This window comes from Ranitomeya variabilis, chromosome 4 (genome assembly GCF_051348905.1).
Source record: "Ranitomeya variabilis isolate aRanVar5 chromosome 4, aRanVar5.hap1, whole genome shotgun sequence".
NCBI lineage: Eukaryota > Metazoa > Chordata > Amphibia > Anura > Dendrobatidae > Ranitomeya > Ranitomeya variabilis.
Genome location: NC_135235.1, coordinates 441,441,435 through 441,463,519, shown reverse-complemented (window position 1 = coordinate 441,463,519; position 22,085 = coordinate 441,441,435). Strand labels below are relative to the sequence as shown.

Below are 22,085 nucleotides of genomic sequence, written 5' to 3'. Positions count from 1 at the left end.
GCACTAGCAGTATTAGCACTTTATCATGGGGTGGCAGCACTAGCACTATTAGTACTTTATAATGGGGCTGTGGCACTATCACTTTATAATGGGGCTGTGGCACTAGAACTATTAACACTTTATAATGAGGCTGCTGCACTAGAACTTTATAATGGGGCTGTGGCACTAGCACTATTAGCACTTTATAATGGGGCGGCAGCACTAGCACTATTAGCACTTTATAATGGGGCTGTGGCACTAGCACTATTAGCACTTTATAATGGGGCGGCAGCACTAGCACTATTAGCACTTTATAATGGGGTGGCAGCACTAGCACTATTAGTCCTTTATACTGGGGCTGTTGCACTAGCACTATTAGCACTTCATAATGGGGCTGTGGCACTAGCACTATTAGCACTTTAAAATGGGGCTGCTGCACTAGCACTATTAGCACTCTATAATGGGGTTGCTGCACTAGAACTATTAACACTTGATAATGGGGTGGCAGCACTATAGCACTATTAGCACGATATAATGGAGCTTCTGCATTAGAACTATTAACACTTTATAATAGGGCTGCTGCACTAGCACTATTAGCACTTTATAATGGCACTGTTGCACTAGCACTATTAGTGTTTTATAATGGGGCTGTGGCACTAGCATTATTAGCACTTTATAATGGGGTTGTGGCACTAGCACTATTAAAACTTTATAATGGGACTGCTGCAGTAGCACTATTAGCACTTTATAATGGGGCTGCGGCACTAGCACTATTAGCACTTTATAATGCGGCTGTTGCACTCGCACTATTAGCACTTTACAATGCGGCTGCTGCACTAGCACTATTAGCAATTTATAATGGGGATGTTGTACTAGAATTATTAATACTTTATAATGGGGCTGCTGCACTAGCACTATTAGCTCTTTATAATGGGGCTGCTGCACTGGCACTATTAGCTCTTTATAATGAGGCTGCTGCACTAGCACTATTACCACTTTTGGATATTGCTTTTTTTTCTCCTCATAATTAATAGTATCTCTACATAAGGGGTTTATTACTCATGCTCAGCGCTCCCTAGGGCCTTCCAGGTTAAAACGATGGCGAGCGGGGGTACAATTTCTTGGGTTCTTCTATAGGGTTCCAAACTCCGTGGTTAGCAAGGGTTACCTACAGTGTTTAGTATCTGGGGAAAGTATTGTCCTTCCTCTTGTCCCTCTTGCCCTTTTACTGAGTATTGGTAGTCTGTTGTGATGTTTTGGGCAACTTACCTATATTTTTTTGTTTGGGACGATATATTTGTTTTTCTTAATCAATACTAATAAAGAATCAATTTATACTTGGGGGTTTTATTTCTATATTAGACATTCTTATATCCTCCTACCTATTTTTTGCTTTGTTAATCCGTCAGATTTGACCAAGGTATCACAGACCCTGGTAACTATCATGGAGTGCTACCCATGTCTACCACTGCCCAGAGTGAGCCAGACCCACCAGCCACTTTGCACCAGCATGGCAGAGCATGTCAGCAGTCCAAGCGGCATAGAGTGACTTTTTCATCCAGCTCTCCATCTCTTGCTATGATTCCGAGACCACACTCACCATCACGCGCTCACTCTTGGAGGCTCAGTCACATCAGGTAACGGATCAAGACCCTGATTCAGATTCAGACCTGGTTTCTTATCAAGCTACAAAAGCTGAGAGAGATTGTTGACAGTCTTGTCTGCACTGTGAGCTACAACCTCTACATGAAGGCGGCATATCTAATACACACATGTGATGGATATCCCGGACTTCACTGCACTTTGTTGGGCTCCATGTCAGGTTTTGCAAATTGCCCGGTGTGAATCAATGACATCATCTTCCTAGGATTATTTAAGGCACATTTAGACACACACCTGTGTTTTGGGACTGAGACTTCAGACTTCTATGTTTTGGAGTGCTCCACCTTCTGGTCATACTGTGCTTCAAGTTGCTTACACCCTTTGTGGATTCCACTTCACCCGTTCTGCTGCTCCTGAGATTCTTGAGTATGACACGTCCTTGCTTCCCATGTGCCATCATTCTTGTGCGGACCCGGACTTGAGGCTTAGAGGATCCACCTGCCCAGGTGAGCCTGACAGAATCCCAAGACCATTGATTCCAAAGATGCAGCAGCCACAACTCCATTGCTGTGTGATATGGATGATCTGCTTCAACTGGTAAAGCAACTTGCCATAAGTCATTGGGAGCCTGTCCAGGCTGTAAAGGAACAATGTTTCCCTGGCTGATTTCTATGCAGGCTTATCCAGTTGGATCAAAGATGATCTCGCTGGTAGAGCTTTACGGTTTTGACTTGATGACTTGACTTCCCTCGCCATCTGAGTGAACCTGCATTTTGAAAAACCGTGTAAGGAAAAACACTTGATTCCCATGTCTTTCATCCTGAAATGTCTTCAAAATGTCCTCCTAGAATAGCTGAACCCATGGAGATCGATCCACCTTACGTTGGTACTTTAGACTTTACATTCTGCAATGACCTTCCTGGAAGGTGGCATTTCAGATTGTCATTACTTCCATCAGACGAGTAACAGAACTAGCGGCTCTGTCAAGAAGCTCTCATTTTCTTGTCCTTCACCTCTACAATGTGATGTTGTAATCTGATGCCTTAGCTCCTTCCCAAGGAGGTTACTTCCTCCCACCTTAACAAAGAGATTGTTCTTCCTTCCCTCTACCCTTCTTCTTGCATTCCTGCAGAGAAATCCTTACACTGTTTGGATCTGATCAGAACGGTGTTAACAGCTTCCTTCTGATGTTCAGAATCCCTGTCTCTGCCTCTAAAGTGACCATTGCCTGTTGCATAGGCTCTGCTATCCTGGAAGCTTAAAAAGCCAAGAACAAAGCGAGAACAAATTACGAGGAGCATTCATTAAAGGTTCCCCTGACCCACTTCTATTCATCACAGGAATCTGAAACTGCACATGTGTAATGATATAAGTTTCTATAGGTTACGTGCCAATTTGCAACACAGAACGGATAGCGGTCTTGATTTTACAGGTGCTGAAGTGGTGTGAGGTTTGATAATGGACCAAGTGGAATACAGAGCAGTCATTAAGTTCCTTTACTTGAAAGGCCGCACACCAAAGGAAACGTTCGATGAGATGAAAGAGTTTATGGTGATGATTCCCAATCATATGATGTACAGTGGGTCCGAAAATTATTCATACCACTTTAAATTTTTCACTCTGTTTTATTGCAGCCATTTGGTAAATTCAAAAAAGTTCATTTTTTCACATTAATGTACACTCTGCACCACATCTTGACTGAAAAAAACAGACATGTAGAAATTTTTGCAAATTTTATAAAAAAGAAAAACTGAGATATCAAATGGTCATAAGTATTCAGACCCTTTGCTCAGACACTCATGTTAAAGTCACATGCTGTCCATTTCCTTGTGATCCTCCTTGAGATGGTTCTACTCCTTCATTGGAGGCCAGCTGTGTTTAATTAAACTGATAGGACTTGATTTGGAAAGGCACACACCTGTCTATATAAGACCTCACAGCTCATAGTGCATGTCAGACCAAATGAGAATCATGAGGTCAAAGGAACTGGACAACAAGCTCAGAGACAGAATTGTGGCAAGGCACAGATCTGGCCAAGGTTACAACAGAACTTCTGCAGTACTCAAGGTTCCAAAGAGCACAGTGGCCTCCATAACCTTTAAATGGAAGAAGTTTGGGACCATCAGAAGTCTTCCTAGACCTGGCCGTCCAGCCAAACTGAGCAATCGTGGGAGAAGAGCCTTGGCGAGAGAGGTAAAGAAGAACCCCAAGATCACTGTGGCTGAGCTCCAGGGAAACAGTAGGGAGATGGGAGAAAGTTCCACAAAGTCAACTATCACTGCAGCCCTCCACCAAGTCAGGCCTTTATGGCAGTGGCCTGACGGAATCCTCTCCTCAGTGCAAGACATATGAAAGCGTGCATAGAGTTTGCTAAAAAAAACACATTAAGGACTCTCAGACTATGAGAAATAAGATTCTCTGGTCTGATGAGACGAAGATAGACCTTTGTGGTGATAATTCTAAGTGGTATGTGTGGAGAAAACCAGTCACTGCTCATCACCTGCCCAAAACAATCCCAACAGTGAAACATGGTGGTGGCAGCATCATGCTATAGGGGGGTGTTTTTCAGCTGGAGGGACAGGACGACTGGTTGTCATTGAAGGAAACATGAATCGGCGCCAAGTACAGCGATATTGTGGATGAAAACCTAATTGAGTGCTCTGGACCTCAGACTTGGCCGAAGGTTCACCTTCCAACAAGACAATGACCCTAAGTACACAGCTAAAATAACAAATGAGTGGCTTCAGAACAACTCTGTGACCATTCTTGACTGAACCAGCCAGAGTCCTGACCTAAACCCAATTGAGCATCTCTGGAGAGACCTGAAAATGGCTGTCCACCTACGTTCACCATCCAACCTGACGGAACTGGAGAGGATCTGCAAGGAAGAATGGCAAAGAATTCCCAAATCCAGGTGTGAAAAACTTGTTGCATCATTCCCAAGAAGACTCATGGCTGTACTAGGTCAAAAGGATGCTTCTACTCAATACTGAGCAAAGGGGCCGAATACTTTTGACCATGTGATATTTCAGTTTTTCTTTTTTAATACATTTTCAAAAATTTCTACACTTCAATTTTTTTTCATTAATGTACACTCTGCACCCCATCTTGACTGAAAAAAAACAACTAAGTGTTGGCTGAGGATGCAGTGTCACTGTGTGTATGGCTGAGGATGCAGTGTCACTGTGTGTATGGCTGAGGATGCAGTGTCACTGTGTGTATGGCTGAGGATGCAGTGTCACTGTGTGTATGGCTGAGGATGCAGTGTCACTGTGTGTATGGCTGAGGATGCAGTGTCACTGTGTGTATGGCTGAGGATGCAATGCAGGCTGTGCTCCAGGGGAGGAGTGGAGGAGGGTAATTGAGATGCAGAACAGAGCACCAAGCCCTTGGCCATGCCATGGGTGCAATGAAGCTAATTTATATAAGTAATAATACTCTTTTTAAGCAAAATAAATAAATTAAAATCTGCACCACAAATTGATTTTTATAAAGTCTCCTACATAAATGTATAAATGGTTTAATTTGAGTAATGGGGTAAGAGACTCCATTTAAACTACTGGGATTGGTGAGAGCAAGGACCCTAGCAGTTACACCAGGAGGCCATCTGTGTAGATCAGTCGGGCTCCTGCGACTGATAGGACCAGTAGAAAAGCTGTTCCGCATGATCGGTAGGAAGTATGTGTCAGTCATGCTCGTGACGGATATACCAGTCAAATAGCATGTCAAGTCATACAAGTCATACACACCTGAAAGCCTCCTGAATAGCAGCATAGGCTTCATCCCTTCTCGTCATCCCAATCAGGCTACTATTCCACTGCTGCAGTAGTTGCTTTTTTTCAAAACCAATAGCTTCAATTTCCATATTGGCCTGTTAAGAAAGTGATCAGTGTGTTTTGTTACAAAACATTATTTTAATATTTATTCAGTCTTAAGGTCAGGAAACATATACTCTAACCTCTGCTACGGCTTCTCGTGCTGCCTTCGTGTCTTCTCTTTGAGCAGATACTTGGGATTCATAGACAGCAATTTGCTCCCTAAGCCTGTCAACATCCCGTGTTAGCCGATCCACAAACAAGTCCTAATTAAAAAAGGAAAATAGAACCACAATATTTATAAATATATATATATATAAATATATTTTTCGCTGTTTTTTGCTCCCCTCCTTCTCAGAGCCATAACGTTTTTATATTTCTGTCAATATGGCCATGTGAGGGCTTGTTTTTTGCGAGACGAGTTGTACTTTTGAAAGACACCATTGGTTTTACCATATCATGTACTGGAAAACAAGAAAAAAAAATTCCAAGTGCGATGAAATTGCAAAAAAAGTGCAATTCCACAATGGCTTTTTGGATTTTTTTTTACCATATTCAGTAAATGCTAAAACTGACCTACCATTATGATTCTCCAAGTCATTACGAATTCATAGACAACAAACGTGTCTAGGTTCGATGATCAGATCACCTGTATGTAGCAGAATTTCTGACTGGCTATGAGCGCCGACCACCAGGTGGCGCTAATAGCAAACAAGCAATGACAACCATAGAGGTCTGAAGGAGACCTGTGGTTGTCATGCCAACCCGTGGTGACTTGCGATCACATGATGGGGGTCACCGATGGGCAGATTTCCGGCGCGATTGCCAGAAGCGCATGTTAACTGCTGTCATTTAACGGGTAGTAGCCACGGGTGAATCGTGATTCCACCCACGGCTGTTCCGGGCACATGTCAGCTGTTCAAAACAGCTGACATGTGCAGAGAAAGATGTGGGCTCACCGCCGGAGTCCACATCACAGGGGGAGACATGACATGCGCCGTACTAGTACGGCGCATGTCATGAAGGGTTTACAATTATAGACTGTTCATGTATTTGTCAGTGGGCAAACTTACAAAATCAGCAAGGGATCAAATACTTATTTCCCCCACTGTATATGTAAATATACAAAATAATACTACCTAAATACGCTACTATATAAATCTGATTTAGTAAATGACAGTTTTACTTCCGGACACCCACACAAAAACAAGTTTTCCAATAAATTCCAAATCAGTGCCATTAAAAATACAACTCCTGCCACAACAGACGCCATCTATACAGATGGAAAAATGAAAACCTGTTGGTTCTCAGAATGCAGTAATGAAAAGGGTAGAGCCCAGCAATGTCTGCCTTCAGATTGTGTCACCTGCTTCTGCTTCTCCATCTCGGCCTGCGTTCTCTCCGCTTCAGTTTTCTGGAGAGCGCGTTTCATAACGGAGATGTCTGATCGCACATCGCTGGACATATTCTCCATGTAGAATAAACGCAATGCCAGATTCTCCACCTCTGTTTGCATAGAAGACACTGTAAGAATGAAAAGGAGATGTCAAAAAAGGTTTAGGGCGAGACTACAATGGCTAATATTATAAATTATTTAGACTCTGAGATATTAAAGTATATTGTTATATTGTTAAGGACTGTCACTGGGTGAGTATAATCTAACCTGTTTTTCTCATCTTTCAGGATACATTGGGGGCTTATCTACAGCATTACAGAATGCTGTAGATAAGCCCCTGATGCCAGTGGGCTTAGCTCACCTTTGATCTTGGGGGTGACAGGTTCCCTTTATTTAAGTTCCCTTAGTATAATTTAAAAGGGGTAAATGAATAATGAATAATGAAAAGTTATCAATATTTAAATATTCTTTTGGTATCAATTCTTCTTGGGATTCAAGATCTCTGCTTGCTGTCATGCACTAGATGCCACCTTCTTAGAAATAATCCTCCCAGGCTATGTGATGGGCACACAGGAGCAGGGCTCAATACACTTACAGCACAAACATATATGTATATATAATTATATAACTTTTCATTAGATACATTCATCAACTAAATGTTATGCCTTAAGATACCACAGTAAGATAAAGATGTAAATATAGTTTATTACAATTTACCTCAGCTTTCTGGGACACACACACTGTGCAAACATCATATACGAGGGGAATTGACCAGACAATTTCCACCAAATTTTCTGGTCTAGAAAAGTTGAAAATATCGGCAAATGCAAAAATGTTTACTTTTCTTGCCACTTTTTTTTAGCAGTTTTGAGAAAGGTGGGCAGAAATAGGTAGAGGGGTGGTCTGCTGACTGTCAAACGGGTTTATTATATTTACAGCAGAAATTGGGGTAAATTATATACAAACCTACGCCTGCTCAGTACAAGTAAAGCAAAAGTTGTGCCAAATTGATCAAGAGGCCATTGAGGAACACTGTGAGGGCCTATTGAAGCTAAAATAAAATTACTGTAAGTCCCATTTTCAGAAAGGGATCCTTGAAATTGGGGTGTGCTCAGATTGTTGCCTACATTAGGCCCTCCGACACATGCTGAGCCCCTCAATATTAAATACAACACTACAGCAGAAAATATATTATCAGTATGCCACAATTAAGAAGGCCATATCATTAAAGGGAATCTGTCACCAGGTTTTTTCTACCCCATTTCTGAGCAGAATAATAGAGGCAGAGACCCTAATTCCAGTGATGTACAGGCTGCAGTTTTGATACAATTCCTGTTTTATCTGCTGCAGATCATCTACCACTTCTCTGAATGCTAATCTCTGTATAACCCCACCCACCCCACTGATTGGCAGCTTTCTGTGTACACTGTGCATAGGCAGAAAGATGCAAATCAGTGGTGAGGAGGTATACAAAGCTCCTGAATATAGAAAACTAGCTAAGAGCAGGTTTACTAGTCCTCTCTTGATAATCTCCTTTATTAAAACTAAACTAAGCAGCACAGTAAGTGACACATCACTGGAATCAGGGTCTTTGTCTCTACATCACGCCAGTCACAGATTAGGTTTCAGATTCCCTTTAAGATATCTATTTTTCTAAACACTTGTTTGGCCGAGAGTAATTCCAAAGTAACCCTCTTCCCAATTCTCCTTGAAGCAGATCTAGGATAATTTGGCGAAGAGACAGAAGTGGATTCGAGACGGAGGGGTCCCATAAGAAAATGTGGAATTCTCAGGATTACTTTTATTTTACATAGGCAGCAATAGCCAAAACATACAAGTGAATGAGCTGAGCTGCCGAACCGGGCACAGACACACTCCAGCATGTGCCGCAGCTCCTCTACTCTGCTGACGGGTGCAGGTCTTAGGAGTCAGCCAGGACCCCACTAACTATGCTCTGACCGCCCATTTCAAGGACAGATCATCTTACTAAAATCCCCCCAAAATCGTGATTAAGCAGTGCTTAGTAGTTTAATATGAAAGGATCTCTGCACCTTTTTTGCGCTCAGAACCTGCATTTTGGTGGGTTTTCTTGTACAGATTTCGGATATTTTCCAGCTCCTCTTCCGCCTGCCTACGTATTGTGGAGATCTGAGCATGTTTATCATGTTGCTTCTCCAGCCCCATCTGATGACGAGCCAACTCCTGCTGTATGCCATACAGGATGACCCCAAGATCTTCACGGTCACTTTTGTTTTTCTTCATTGACATACTCTGCAAATACAGAAATGTAAGAGATCTGTGTACAATGATTACATTCTGATAATGTTATCAGATCTAAATAAAAAGGCAGACAATATATGAGATGCTTTACTGCTGTGGTTCCAGGCATAGTCAGATATGTAGATATCTGAAAGCATTGCTTCTGGATTAGGTCAACCAGCCGCGATTTCCCCAAACCCTCCCATACATATGGACGCTCCGCTGAGTGTACATAGGGGAGTAAGCTACTGGCAGACTCTTCTGGTTGTCGCTTACGTTCTGGAGAAGAAAAGGACCAGGCTGTCCAACCGATCGATCTGAATGCCCTACAACACCTGTCAACTGGGACCTCCATACAGGTTTGGCCAATAGACATCTCATATGTATGGCCAGGTGTACTCACCAATCTACAAGTAATTTAAAGCCATTTATAGAAGTATGTCGAGGCCACAAGCCAGGCAAATTAGGAATAATCTGGATGAGCACATCTACAGTAAAACCTCAGCTGCCCCTAAATCCGCTTTTGGTACAGTGGTTCCAAACCTAGCGACAGGTTCCCTTCCACCATGAATAGGAATTCCATATATATATGTTGGTTAGACATATTTCTGGCTACACAACATCTAACACACATCCACCTAATGATGGACTCTAAGGGTTTGTTAACATGCTGATGACCTATCCATAGGCTGATCGTGACAGACTCCATTATAAACATTGAGGTGCTGTTGGTGTCATTTTTAAGATTCATTCATCACAGCTTGGATTCTGTTTTTCTGCTCCTATGTCAGAACAGGAAGACGGACTTCCTGGTGCAGATGTGAGGGGGATTTAGATGATTTTGATTCTAAGTATGCTTCTTGTAGACCTAAGGGGTTTATCTCCTTTTTATACACCCAGTTACTAAGCAGGAGATGCTCCTCATCACCATTGATGGTTGAGGCCAAATGGAGGACAATAATACCCTCTCTGTCAGAGGACGATTGGAGCGAGGCCTTCATTTCCCCACAATATGTTTCACCAGCAATTGACAACAAGTTCGTCCAAAGGTCCATCAATGCTACCTGGCACATAGCAGGTTATATAAAATGGGTAGATCTACCACTGCATATTGCCATAGGTGTGGGGAGGAGGCAGCAGATTTTATACACCTGATGTGGTATTGTCCTCCTAGTGCAGACTTTTGGAAAGAGGTCCTAGATATCCTCATGGAGATCATACAATCCCCTGTACCACTCTGCCCTAAGGTGTGTTTATTAGGAATCCTTGATGAGAAGACCTGGCCTCACTTCCCTCGCACTCTTCTCATGGAAACGTTTTTGGCTAACAAGGCTATCACCAAGAGATGGATAGACAGAAGACCAATGTGATTTCACCCTGGGTCAATATGGTAAACTAGATGGTGGCCCGATTCTAACGCGTCGGGTATTCTAGAATATGTATGCAGTTCATTTATAAAGTTTTCAGAATAATGTAATTTATACACAGGATTCGGCCGGCCAGGAGCGACCAATTAGCGAAGAATGGTTCAAATTCCGCGCCAATTCGAGGCCAGACTGTGCCTGTCCCTGATTGGTCATGCCCGGCCGCGAACAATCAGTGAAGCCAGGGCCTGCTCCAGGTTTTGGAGGGCCCCGGGTGAAAGAGTCTCAGTGGGACCCCCTCTTTAACACCTACCACGATTCATGATGGACAGATACAGCAGAGAAATATAGCACAGCCAAGTAGCATATAGCACATCCACGTAGCATATAGCACAGGCCACGTAGCATATAGCACAGCCACATAGCATATACCACAGCCACATAGCAGAAAACACAGCCCACGTAGTATATAGCACAGCCACGTAGTATCTAACACAGCCCACGCAGTATATAACTCAGCCCACGTAGTATATAGCACAGAGACATAGTATATAACACAGCCCACGCAGTATATAACACAGGCCACCCAGTATACAACACAGCCCACGTAGTATCTAACACAGCCCAAGTAGTATATAGCAATGTGGGCACCATATCCCTGTTAAAAAAAAAAGAAAAAGAATTAAAATAAAAAATAGTTATATACTCACCTTCCGGCGGCCCCCGGATCCAGGTGAGGAACACAGGGTTAATAGCAGCGTTAACGGACTGCGTTACACTGCGGCATAACGCGGTGTAACGCAGCCATTAACCCTGTGTGAGCGCTTGACTGGAGGGGAGTATGGAGGGGGCACTGACAGAGTAGGAAGGGGCGAATTTGCGGCCGGACTGTGCCCATCGCCAATCAGCGACGCGGGATTTCCGTTACAGACAAACAGACAGACAGAAGTGACCCTTAGACGATTATATAGATACTGCAGCTTCCTATGAGAGGGTGATATATAAAAATAGACATTGTCCTCAAAAATTTGATAAGGTATGAAGTGCTTGGTTTAATTATCTTTTGATTCACATTAGTCTCCAGGTGTTGAGGAGTATTCTCTCATGATTAAAGTATGTGATATTTGGTACCTGACATCGGTGTCTTATGCTTTTGGTTAAGATATTAGACTCATGGTATGTTAAGGGCAGGGTTAAGTTTGCCAGACAGTATTAATGAGCAAAGAGATGATGTAACCTTGTTATGTTGTATAAATCTTCAATAAAACGATAAAAGAAAGTATTAAACTTTAGAATATTTTTAAAGTATCATTTCCTGCCATTTTGAGGGTCTCTATCTCCGGATCACCTACTGTCCAGTAACATGTAGAATGAAGTTTCCATTCCGAAACTCCCGTTGCATGATGGCAGTCACCAAATACTAACTGCCACAATGACGTCTTCTGTAGTGAAATCAGAGGGAAGATGGCCAACATACTCCAAACTACTCCAAATGATGTGCAAAACTACTCTGAATTCCTCATTTCCTGTATGGGTTGTATATTTTCAAGATGCTCATATCACCTGTGAGGTAGTGAGGGGAATTATATGTGAGGGTCAGTATGTGTCCCCCAGGATGAGCATAGAAGCGTATTGAGGCCGCTGAAGTGCATTGCAGTCACAGACATAGCTGTGGTTGCAGTGCAGAATAAAAGTAAGTGTGGACTTGGTCAAGCTATTTGTCCAAATTGAAAATATCCACCTGAAGAAGACGGCGTACGCCGTTGAAACGCATTGTGGTTTTACCCTAACTGGTGTCTGCGTTCACCTTTTGCGCTCCTGAGACCGGCTATTCTGTTCCTGTTGTAAGTTTTTCTCCCCCGTTGTGGGGTATCCGGCTGGAGCTGCAGGGACTTGCGAACTTATTTCCTCCTCATTGGGACGGCCGCTAGCGCTCCTTCTACAAACCGCCATTTGTTGTTCTATAAGCTATTTGTCCAAGGCAGATTTAAGAAAACCCAGCATGAGCTTTTATTTTTGGAGTGAACTACAGGATGGTAGTGGGGCAGTTCGCTCCCTTCAGCCATGTCTTACAAGTGGCCCATGGCCACAGATTCCATTTAAAAACCCTGCAGCAAAGGGTTGGGTTTGTCAGTGTTGGTTTGCAATCTGCAGAGCAGGTGGCTCTGCAATATCAGGCTTGTGTGTGAAGTCCACACAGAGTCAAGGGAAGCGAACGCCTGGCGCCCCCTCAGTGTGACACAGTGGTGCAGTCGCCCACGGCAAGCGGTCTCGGAAACTGACTGTTTTGATGCCCCCGCTGTGATCTGGAGGAAACTGTTTTTCATTTATGAGTTTTGGACATTAAAGATATTGGCGTTGAACTTTACTGGGTCACTGCCTCATTACCGCACAGTGTGAACACCACCGAACTACACACCGAAAATACTTTTAAAAACACATTATATCACTTGTGTAACATAGAGCTAGACTATTGGACAGCTGTCCTCAACCAACTGAAGAGCTGCTGAATTAACCCTTTCCCAACATAAGACCTAGCGTTACATTGCATATTGGGTACAGGTGCATGGAGCAGACTCAGTAGCTGAGCGTGCACCACACACGCTGGGTGCAAGATATGGTATCAATCGCTGACAGTGGCAAATAAGCTGTGCAATCCTGCCCAAGGGCCATTTGCTATCCTCCTGTGATGTGATTGTGGGGTGCCAATAGGCTGCCAAGGTGTCCTGCTGAGGCCTTCTGCTGTCGCAATCTTGGCACTCCTGTGTAGCTCACCTATCGAAAACCATCAAACAGTGGTACTGCAGTGTACAGAGAAAGATTCAAGTCTCCAATGAGGACTAAAAAAAATTAAAAACAAAACAAAAAAAATCAAATCAACCCATTTTTCGCCGTGCCTTCTTCCGGGGGTGCCTTCAAGAAGGCACGGCGCCGAAACGCGCATTGGGGTGAGTGGCATCGTGGTCCCCCAGGTAATTATATTCATCACTCATTTATTTTTCCCACTTGGGTCATGCTCTTTTACTATGGTTGAGTTTTGCTGCTGCTATGATCGGTTGATGTCCTGTGTATCCCTTACAAATGGGCTTTGTTTACACCTTTATGGAATTTTTCGCACAAAGCACTGGCACTTTCTCTAGAGCTATTAATTCATGTTAAATAGTATTTACCTGGTGGGTACCGCTTTGCCACTCCATTTGGTGAGTTTCTTGTCATCTCCCTGTTATCTCTCTTTTATTGTCTATGTATTCTGTATGTCAATAAAATTGTTATTTTTATATAAATCAGGTTCATCTGGTGCTTCTCTTTATTGGTTGATCTATGTGCATGCACTGAACCGTTTTCCTTAGATCCTGGCACTTTATAATTTGGTGTTATAGTGCTGTTTTTGGTTTAGGTTTATATGATTTCATTTCATGACTAAGTTGCTCGGTTTCCTAAACAATTCCACTTTTCAATAATACCACCCACAGTTGATCGTGGAATATTTCGGAGGGATGAAATGTAATGAACTGACTTGATACAATGGTGGCATCCTATTACAGGACCACGCTGGTATAAGGGAGTCTTACAGAATATGTTCGAAAGAAGTTTTTTCTCTATAAAGTATTGACCAATATTGACACTATACACCATCTCTGAACATCTCCTAGGTAGTCTTACAGAAACAGTTTTTAATTTTTCTGTTATCACATCTACAGCATTCAATGAGCGTCATGTAGGAAAGCAGTCTTGTGATATGACCTTACTCTTAGGTCCAAGGAAACCCAGCATAGCTCAGCTTGCAACTTATTACAGCCATTTTTCATCTTAAAAACATGCTCCCTGAAAGTTTTAAGTTCCCGGAAAAAAACAAAAAACATTTTAAAAGGGTTATGCAGAATTAGAAAAATAAGGCTTTGCTTTCCTTACATCTCATCTCTGGACTGTAGGTGGTATTGCAGCTCTGTCTCGTTCCCTTGAATGGAGAGGAGCTGTAATGTCAGAGCCCAAAAGGGGTGGTTTTATCATTTTTTTTTTTAAATCCCAGTTAACCTCTCTACCTATATTATATGTTGTCCCCAAGATCTTGTTTGTCTAGTTTGCTGGTACACACCATCTCCCGCAGTTCAATGTCCAGGCTTTGTATCTGCTTGGCGAGGTAATTCTTAAGAGCAGTTTGGAACCTTGTCATCAACGGCTGCAAAAAAAAAAAAATACAATCATTTTAATTATTCTATTTTATTACATTAAAACATGTATGAAGCATCACATCACATTTGTTGGGCTGCCACATAAAAGTGCAGTCTGGGAGTCTGGTTATTACCTAGTAGCCTACATTTGTAGAAGTCATCCTATGGCATATACTAACCAACATTACAAGTAAGGCCCAGGTTGATGAATTCAATGAGATCTTACGTGATCGGGGTCTAACACCACCAGTTCTTCGTCATCCTCTTCTTTTTGGTCTTTTGGAGGCTCTACTTCTGGGTTATCCTCTTCTTCCTTCTCATATACACTATAGGCCATTTGATTACTTTGCTGATGAAGAACGGAGAACGACACCGCTCCTCTACCATCATCTGAAAAAAAACACATCACCATGTTAACAGAAACAAGATATACCGTAAATGCTTGATCCCACCTATCCGCTAATCCAAGCTGGCTGCTCCTCCCCATATACAGCCAACAGAAAGGGTGACCATGCCAATGTGCGCTCCTGTCCATTGACATTTGTGATATAGAAGAACCTGATCAGTACTGCTTCATACCTAGATGGCATTTGTGGCATCATTTTTGGATAGGCCATAACTTAATTTAACCCCTTAATGACATCTGCCTTGCATTTGTGGCGCATGAACGCAACTGACAGTATAGAGTGCTCAGACACAGTGGGCGCCAGCTGCATTACACAGCCACCACCTGAGCACAACTAGTGTGATCGGAGCTAGCTCTCATTGCAACCCCTGTCATCAGGACACTGGCATTTAGGAGATTGGTAATGTGGTGGGGGTTACTTCTGACACTCAGCACCTAGTCAAGTGATCGCAAGGTGCCGAGAGGCTGTCATGGATGTCATGTTAGAACATCTATAAATGCCAGCTGGTGGCTGAGTTTCATAGGAAGCTAGTAATAATATAATACTACAGTACTTCAGTCCATAGTATAGGTGATCAAGTGATTACAGGCTCAAGTGCCCTAAGGGGACTAATAAAAAAAATGTAACAGAACATAAAAAATTAACCAATTACAGCATATATTACCCTCCTTTTCCAAAAATGAAAATGGCAAAATGTAAAAAAAATTTAAAAAAATTAACATATTTGGTGACACTGTGTGGCATTGTCCGAATCAATAAGAAATAATTATCCTACACTGTAAAAGCAGAAACAAAGCAGAAATAAAAAAAAACAAAACACTGTTTTGTTTTGGCTGGTAGCGTAACAAAATCAATTATATAAAAACCATAACCACTTATGGATCCCAAAAGCTTACCGATACAGTTAGAGGGTTTCCTGCAAAAACAAGCATTCATAGAACTCTATTGACCAAAAAATGAACAAGTTATGGCTATCAAAATATGGCGACCGAAGACAGCTTTTATTTCAATTTTTTTACAGTAGTAAAATTTTATAAAAACTACCTAAATTTGGTATCACCATAACCAAACTGATCCATAGAACAAATTTATCAAATTATTTTACCGCACAGTGAACGTTGTAATAACAAAACAAAACAAATAAAAAGGTAAAGTTGCTCTTTTTTCCCACCAACTGGAATTTTCTTTTCTCGTTTTTCAATACATTATATGGTAAAAAGAATGATGTCATCCAAATCTACGTCTGTTATCACTAAATAAAAAACAAGATGTTGTACGTCAATGGAACAATGAAAATGTTCTGACTTTGGAGGATGAGAGCTAAATACCAATGTGGAAAAAAAATTGCAGTCTCCAAAGGGTTTAGGTATCAACGGACCTTTCATGAAAAGTGGAAGCAGTGTGGGTTAAATGCCAATAACTATAGCAAATGGTAATTTTCATATTAAACATTACTTTGAAGTCTAATATATGAGCAGCATAAAGCCACAATAGCCGAAGTTTACATTTCATTGATTCATCTGCTAATATTTAGCAACACGTCCGTCAGTATACAGTACTGGTGTGGTTGGTGAATAACACCCATAAGTAAATACAGGAAAAAAAGGGGGCAAGTGTTCATTAGAAGAGGAATGCTTATTTATCAGGGAACGCTGGTGGAGTAAAGATGATAAAGAGTCTGTAAATAGAAAGGTGCATGCCAAAGCATACTTACCCAAGCCTGCGCTGCTTTCCATGTCATGAGATAGAATAGACCTTGAGAAACTTGCTGCGGAGGAGATGCGGGCTACATTCTCGTCACTAGTTATTACTGGGGTTTTCATGTCATCCCTTTGCGTCTGTACAAAAAAAAAAAGACATGCGATCCCTATATAGTCTATACAATCATACATTGCTTTTTTTCGTGAACCAGGAATATTTCTCATGTACAGCACCATGGAATTAATGGTGCTATATCAATAAATAATAATAATCTCCATATAGCTATTCTAGTGACTGTGTCTGGTATTGCAGCTCAGTCCGAATCACTTGAATTGAACGCAGCTACAAAGAGCTGCAGTACCAGGCACAACCACTAGATAATGTATGTCGCCGTGTCTGCTAAGCAATGAAGGGAATGCAGAACTTGCAGGAGTGGTTGTGTGGGTGCAGGGAGTCAATAGATCCCAAGGTCTGTAATATGGCCTACTTTGGGTGAGATTTGATCCAAACTATGTCCAACGCAGTCCTGCTAACCATTTCACAAACAGCGGATCAGTGGTTAGCACTGTTGCTTTGCAGTGCTGGGGTCTTGGGTTCAAATCCCACCAAGGACAATATCGGCAAGGAGTTTGTATGTTCTGCCCGTGTTTGGGTGGGTTTCATTCCACACTTCAAAGACATACTGATAGGGAATTTAGATTGTCCCCAATGGGGACAGTGTCAATAAGTGCTGTAAGTGAATAAAATAATAATAATAACCAATTCCTGACCAGGCACATCGTATGAGTGGCTAAAAGAAATTTTCTTTCAAATATTAAAGTAATTTAATATCCAAAATGGTTTTTTTTCGTGATACATGGGGCTTCATTTTAATCTCACTGTCATACTCTCTTTCTCTTCTCATATTGGTGGAAAAACAAAGGAAATAAGTTTTTTTTCCCATTTTTCATGACCATACAGGACCACTAAAATACATGTAAAAATGTGTTCCTTATCAGGTAACAAATATTTCTATATATTGGACGAGTTCCTTTTTTTTTTGTTTGTTAAGTGGCGGGCCTAGTAAAAGCGATTTGGATTATCAGTGGCTTTTTTAATTTATTTTTTTATTCATTTATTTATTTTTTTATTCATGTATTTTTCATTTATATTACACATTGAACTATTTCTTACGAAACCTTAGAGTAGCAAAAAAAAAAGGTAAAATGCAAAATAATACATGACAGATTTGCAGAAACCGTTTTGCATACGCTTTGCGGGTTCATCTCTTACCTCTTCACTTGTTGCTTGGGTGTCCATTGCTGTGTCAGAATCATAGTCAGCTTCAGACCTAGGACTTAAAAATGAATAATACATTTTGTATACTATGTAAAACGTGTATATGGCAGCATAGTGACTCAGTGGTTAGCACAGTTGCTTTGCAGTGCTGAGGTCCTGGGTTATAATCCCACCAAGGACAACATCTAGAAGGAGTTTGTATGTTCTCCCCGTGTCTGCGTAGGTTTCTTCCGAGTACTACGGCTTCCTCCCACACTCCAAAGACATATTGATAGGGAATTTAGATTGTGAGCCCCAATGGGGACAGCGATGACAATATATGTAAAGCGCTGTGGAATATTATTGGTGTATATGGCCTGGTGAGCAAAATCTTTTACTTCTGTTCACTGGGCCCCAGGGTACAATAATGTAGTGTGCGCCGGCGCAGTGCACATTTCGGAGCAGGGATCTTTCCAAAACAGAACAGCCATGCAGCAGCTCCAGGGGAGCTTCCTCCACCTCTTCTGTGACGTGCTGCTAATGGTGCCCACGCGATGACATCATCACGTTAGCGTCAGCATGAACTCACGCGCCAGGATACCAGAAGTGCAGCTGCAGGGGATCGTATGAGAAGTACTGTATTACCTGTACACTATACACTATATACAGAGCTATTGTGTATGTCACTGGTGATCACTGTATTACCTGTACACTATATACTGAGCTCCTGTGTATAATGTCACTGGTGATCACTGTATTACCTGTACGCTGACACTGTGCACTATATACAGAGCTATTGTGTACAATGGCACTGACGATCCCTGTATTACCTGTACATGATACACTATATACAGAGCTTCTGTGTATAATATCACTGGTGATCACTGTATTACCTATACACTATATACAGAGCTCCTGTGTATAATGTCACTGGTGATCCCTGTATTACCTGTACACAATACACTATATATAGAGCTCCTGTGTATAATGTCACTGGTGATCCCTGTATTACCTGTACACAATACACTATATACAGAACTCCTGTGTATAATATCACTAGTGATCACTCTATTATCTGTACACCACTATATACAGAGCTCCTGTGTATAATGGCACTGGTCATCACTGTATTACCTGTACACTATATACAGAGCTCCTGTGTATAATGTCACTAGTGATCACTGTGTTACCTGTAAACTATATACAGAGCTCCTGTGTATAATGTCACTGGTGATCACTGTATTACCTGTACACTGACACTATATACAGAGCTCCTGTGTACAATGTCACTGACGATCCCTGTATTACCTGTACATGATACACTATATACAGAGCTCCTGTGTATGTCTCTGGTGATCACTGTATTACCTGTATACTGACACTATATACAGAGCTCCTGTGTACAATGTCACTGACGATCCCTGTATTACCTGTACATGATACACTATATACAGAGCTCCTGTGTATGTCACTGGTGATCACTGTATTACCTGTACACTGACACTATATACAGAGCTCCTGTGTATAATGTCACTAGTGATCACTGCATTAATTGTACACTATACACTATATACAGAGCTCCTGTGTATAATGTCAATAGTGAGAACTGTATTACCTGTACACCATATACAGAAATCCTGTGTACAATGTCACCGGTGATCACTGTATTACCTGTACACTGACACTATTTACAGAGCTCCTGTGTATAATGCCACTGGTGATCACTGTATTACCTGTACACTATATACAGAGCTCCTGTGTATAATGTCAATAGTGAGAACTGTATTACCTGTACACCATATACAGAAATCCTGTGTACAATGTCACCGGTGATCACTGTATTACCTGTAAACTGACACTATATACAGAGCTCCTGTGTATAATGTTACTGGTGATCACTGTATTACCTGTACAGACACTGTGCACTATATACAGAGCTCCTGTGTATAATGGCACTGGTCATCACAGTATTACCTGTACATTGACACTATATACAGAGCTTCTGTGCATAATGTCACTGGTGATCTCAGTATTACCTGTACACTATACAATATATTACGCCCAATGGTGGCGTATGTGGATTTGTGATCCCACTGTGCCAAAGGACCGGGCCTGCCCAGGAAGGGGCGTAGCTAAGTGGCTACCTGGTGTTCACTGGAGCTCCTGATGGTGCAGACAGACTGGGCTGCAGATAGCCCTCCTGGGCAGAGCCCGGTACTGCAACTGTTGACCCCTGGGGTCAGGTACGCTGCTGCTAATTAGGGTTAGGTCTCCATTTAGACTAGTAAGTTCTGGAACCTATACAGAACAGTTACTGACACGGGGAGTCGGGCTCGGTTCAGACACGATGGTCTAGGATACTGGATCAGGGTTTGAACGCAGACAGACCCGAGGACAATATTCAGGCACTGGTGGCTCACGGGACATGGGGACTTCGGGAACAGGACTGGCCACTCTTGGATAAATGGACTATGGATACAGGACTAGCCACACCAGGACCAGGTATATATGTTCAGGATACTGGCTGCACCAGGACAAGGGGACCTCACAAATCACTAGCAGGACACCTTACCTAGTGATGACTCTACATGTTGCTTGGTGACTCCCTAGGGGACAGGGAGTCTATTAACCAGGATGACTCCCAGCAATTGGCTGGAACCATCTTTCGGGTGTACTAATTATATTAAATGTCTCCTGGCTAGTATATGCACGCACTGCCTCTTATTCCATGTGTTACCAGGGTACGATGAGCACCATAAAGGATCCTCCCTCAAGAGTGAGCCACTTTTCATGACTGTCAGAGTTCCCTCCGACTGTCAGAGGCCTGTGATATCTGTGTAACACGGCCCGACGCTGAGCAGCTCTGTGCACCCAGACATGACGTAAGAGCGAAAGCTTTATCTTTAGTGGGTTTTCAGTGTCTTATGATTAGTCAGAAATCTGAACGTTCGATGCATTTCCTACAGAAAATGACTTCATCTGGATGTCTGTGAAGGTGGGTAGCGTAAAGTGTTAAATGGCTTTCTGACAATGAGCCCTTACTTTTCTTGGTACATCACAAGTGTGAGAACTGGCACAGCTACTGGGAGTGCACAATATCTAGAAATCTCTGGCAGCAAAAGGGTTAATGTTAGCAGAAGAGATAAGTGGCCATATCTCTGGATCAGTGGAAATAACAAACCATTTGGCCCATGTTCTGTCTGAAGTCCCCAGGCTGCTGTCTGCTTGTTATCCCCACGCTCTGCCATGTCCAGACACCGACTCAAGGGTCTAGAATAAAATTCCTTATCACTTCGCCTCTGCAGCTCCATGGCAGGCCTAAGTGTCACCATGGCAACAGACAACAAACAAACCCTGCACAATGTCCTCCTACAGTCAGGCTCTATCTGCCCAATGTATATCAGAATAAGGGGACCTCCCAAAGAGGCCATGGCCGCCGGACCCCCCAACTCTGGAAGCTAGGATAGAGGGACGGCTGCCGGACCCCGCAACTCTGGAAGCTAGGATAGAGAGACGGCTGCCGGACCCCCAACTCTGGAAGCTAGGATAGTGGGACGGCTGCCGAACCCCCAACTCTGGAAGCTAGGATAGTGGGACGGCTGCCGGACCCCCCAACTCTGGAAGCTAGGATAGAGAGATGGCTGCCGGACCCCCCAACTCTGGAAGCTAGGATATAGACGGCTGCCGGACCCCCCAACTCTGGAAGCTAGGATAGAGAGACGGCTGCCGGACCCCCCAACTCTGGAAGCTAGGATAGAGGGATGGCTGCCGGACCCCCCAACTCTGGAAGCTAGGATAGAGAGATGGCTGCCGGACCCCCCAACTCTGGAAGCTAGGATAGAGAGACGGCTGCCGGACCCCCAACTCTGGAAGCTAGGATAGTGGGACGCAGTGGGACGCAGCAGTTATCACTGTATGTTAAGCCCCTACCTGTCCTTGCCCAGTCTATGAGTGGTCTGCGCCATACAGAAATACTGACCCCCATTAGTGTTCCCACATGTGGGCTACTCATTTCACAAGACGTGCCCCAACACAATGTATGATGCCCCACAATCCCACCCATACAGTATGCTATCCCCACAGTGCATTCCCCCCGTGCAATATAATACCCCGCAGCACCTCCCCCAAAAGAA

The 22,085-nt window shown here is 42.8% G+C and overlaps 1 protein-coding gene across 4 annotated transcripts in view; it reads right to left on the bottom strand.

Moving 5' to 3' along the window:
- The window catches only part of CCDC40 (coiled-coil domain 40 molecular ruler complex subunit), a 49,004-nt gene that overhangs the window by 25,366 nt on the left and 1,553 nt on the right, over positions 1-22,085 (bottom strand). For all 4 annotated transcript variants that reach the window (XM_077251472.1, XM_077251475.1, XM_077251471.1 and 1 more), the window contains exons 2-9: positions 17,968-18,031; positions 16,709-16,832; positions 14,814-14,977; positions 14,512-14,595; positions 8,844-9,063; positions 6,763-6,920; positions 5,540-5,662; positions 5,331-5,452 (exon numbers count right to left, since the gene is read on the bottom strand). In XM_077251472.1, the coding sequence (XP_077107587.1) occupies positions 5,331-5,452; positions 5,540-5,662; positions 6,763-6,920; positions 8,844-9,063; positions 14,512-14,595; positions 14,814-14,977; positions 16,709-16,832; positions 17,968-18,031 (1,059 nt within the window). The remainder of the gene's footprint in view (positions 1-5,330; positions 5,453-5,539; positions 5,663-6,762; positions 6,921-8,843; positions 9,064-14,511; positions 14,596-14,813; positions 14,978-16,708; positions 16,833-17,967; positions 18,032-22,085) is intronic.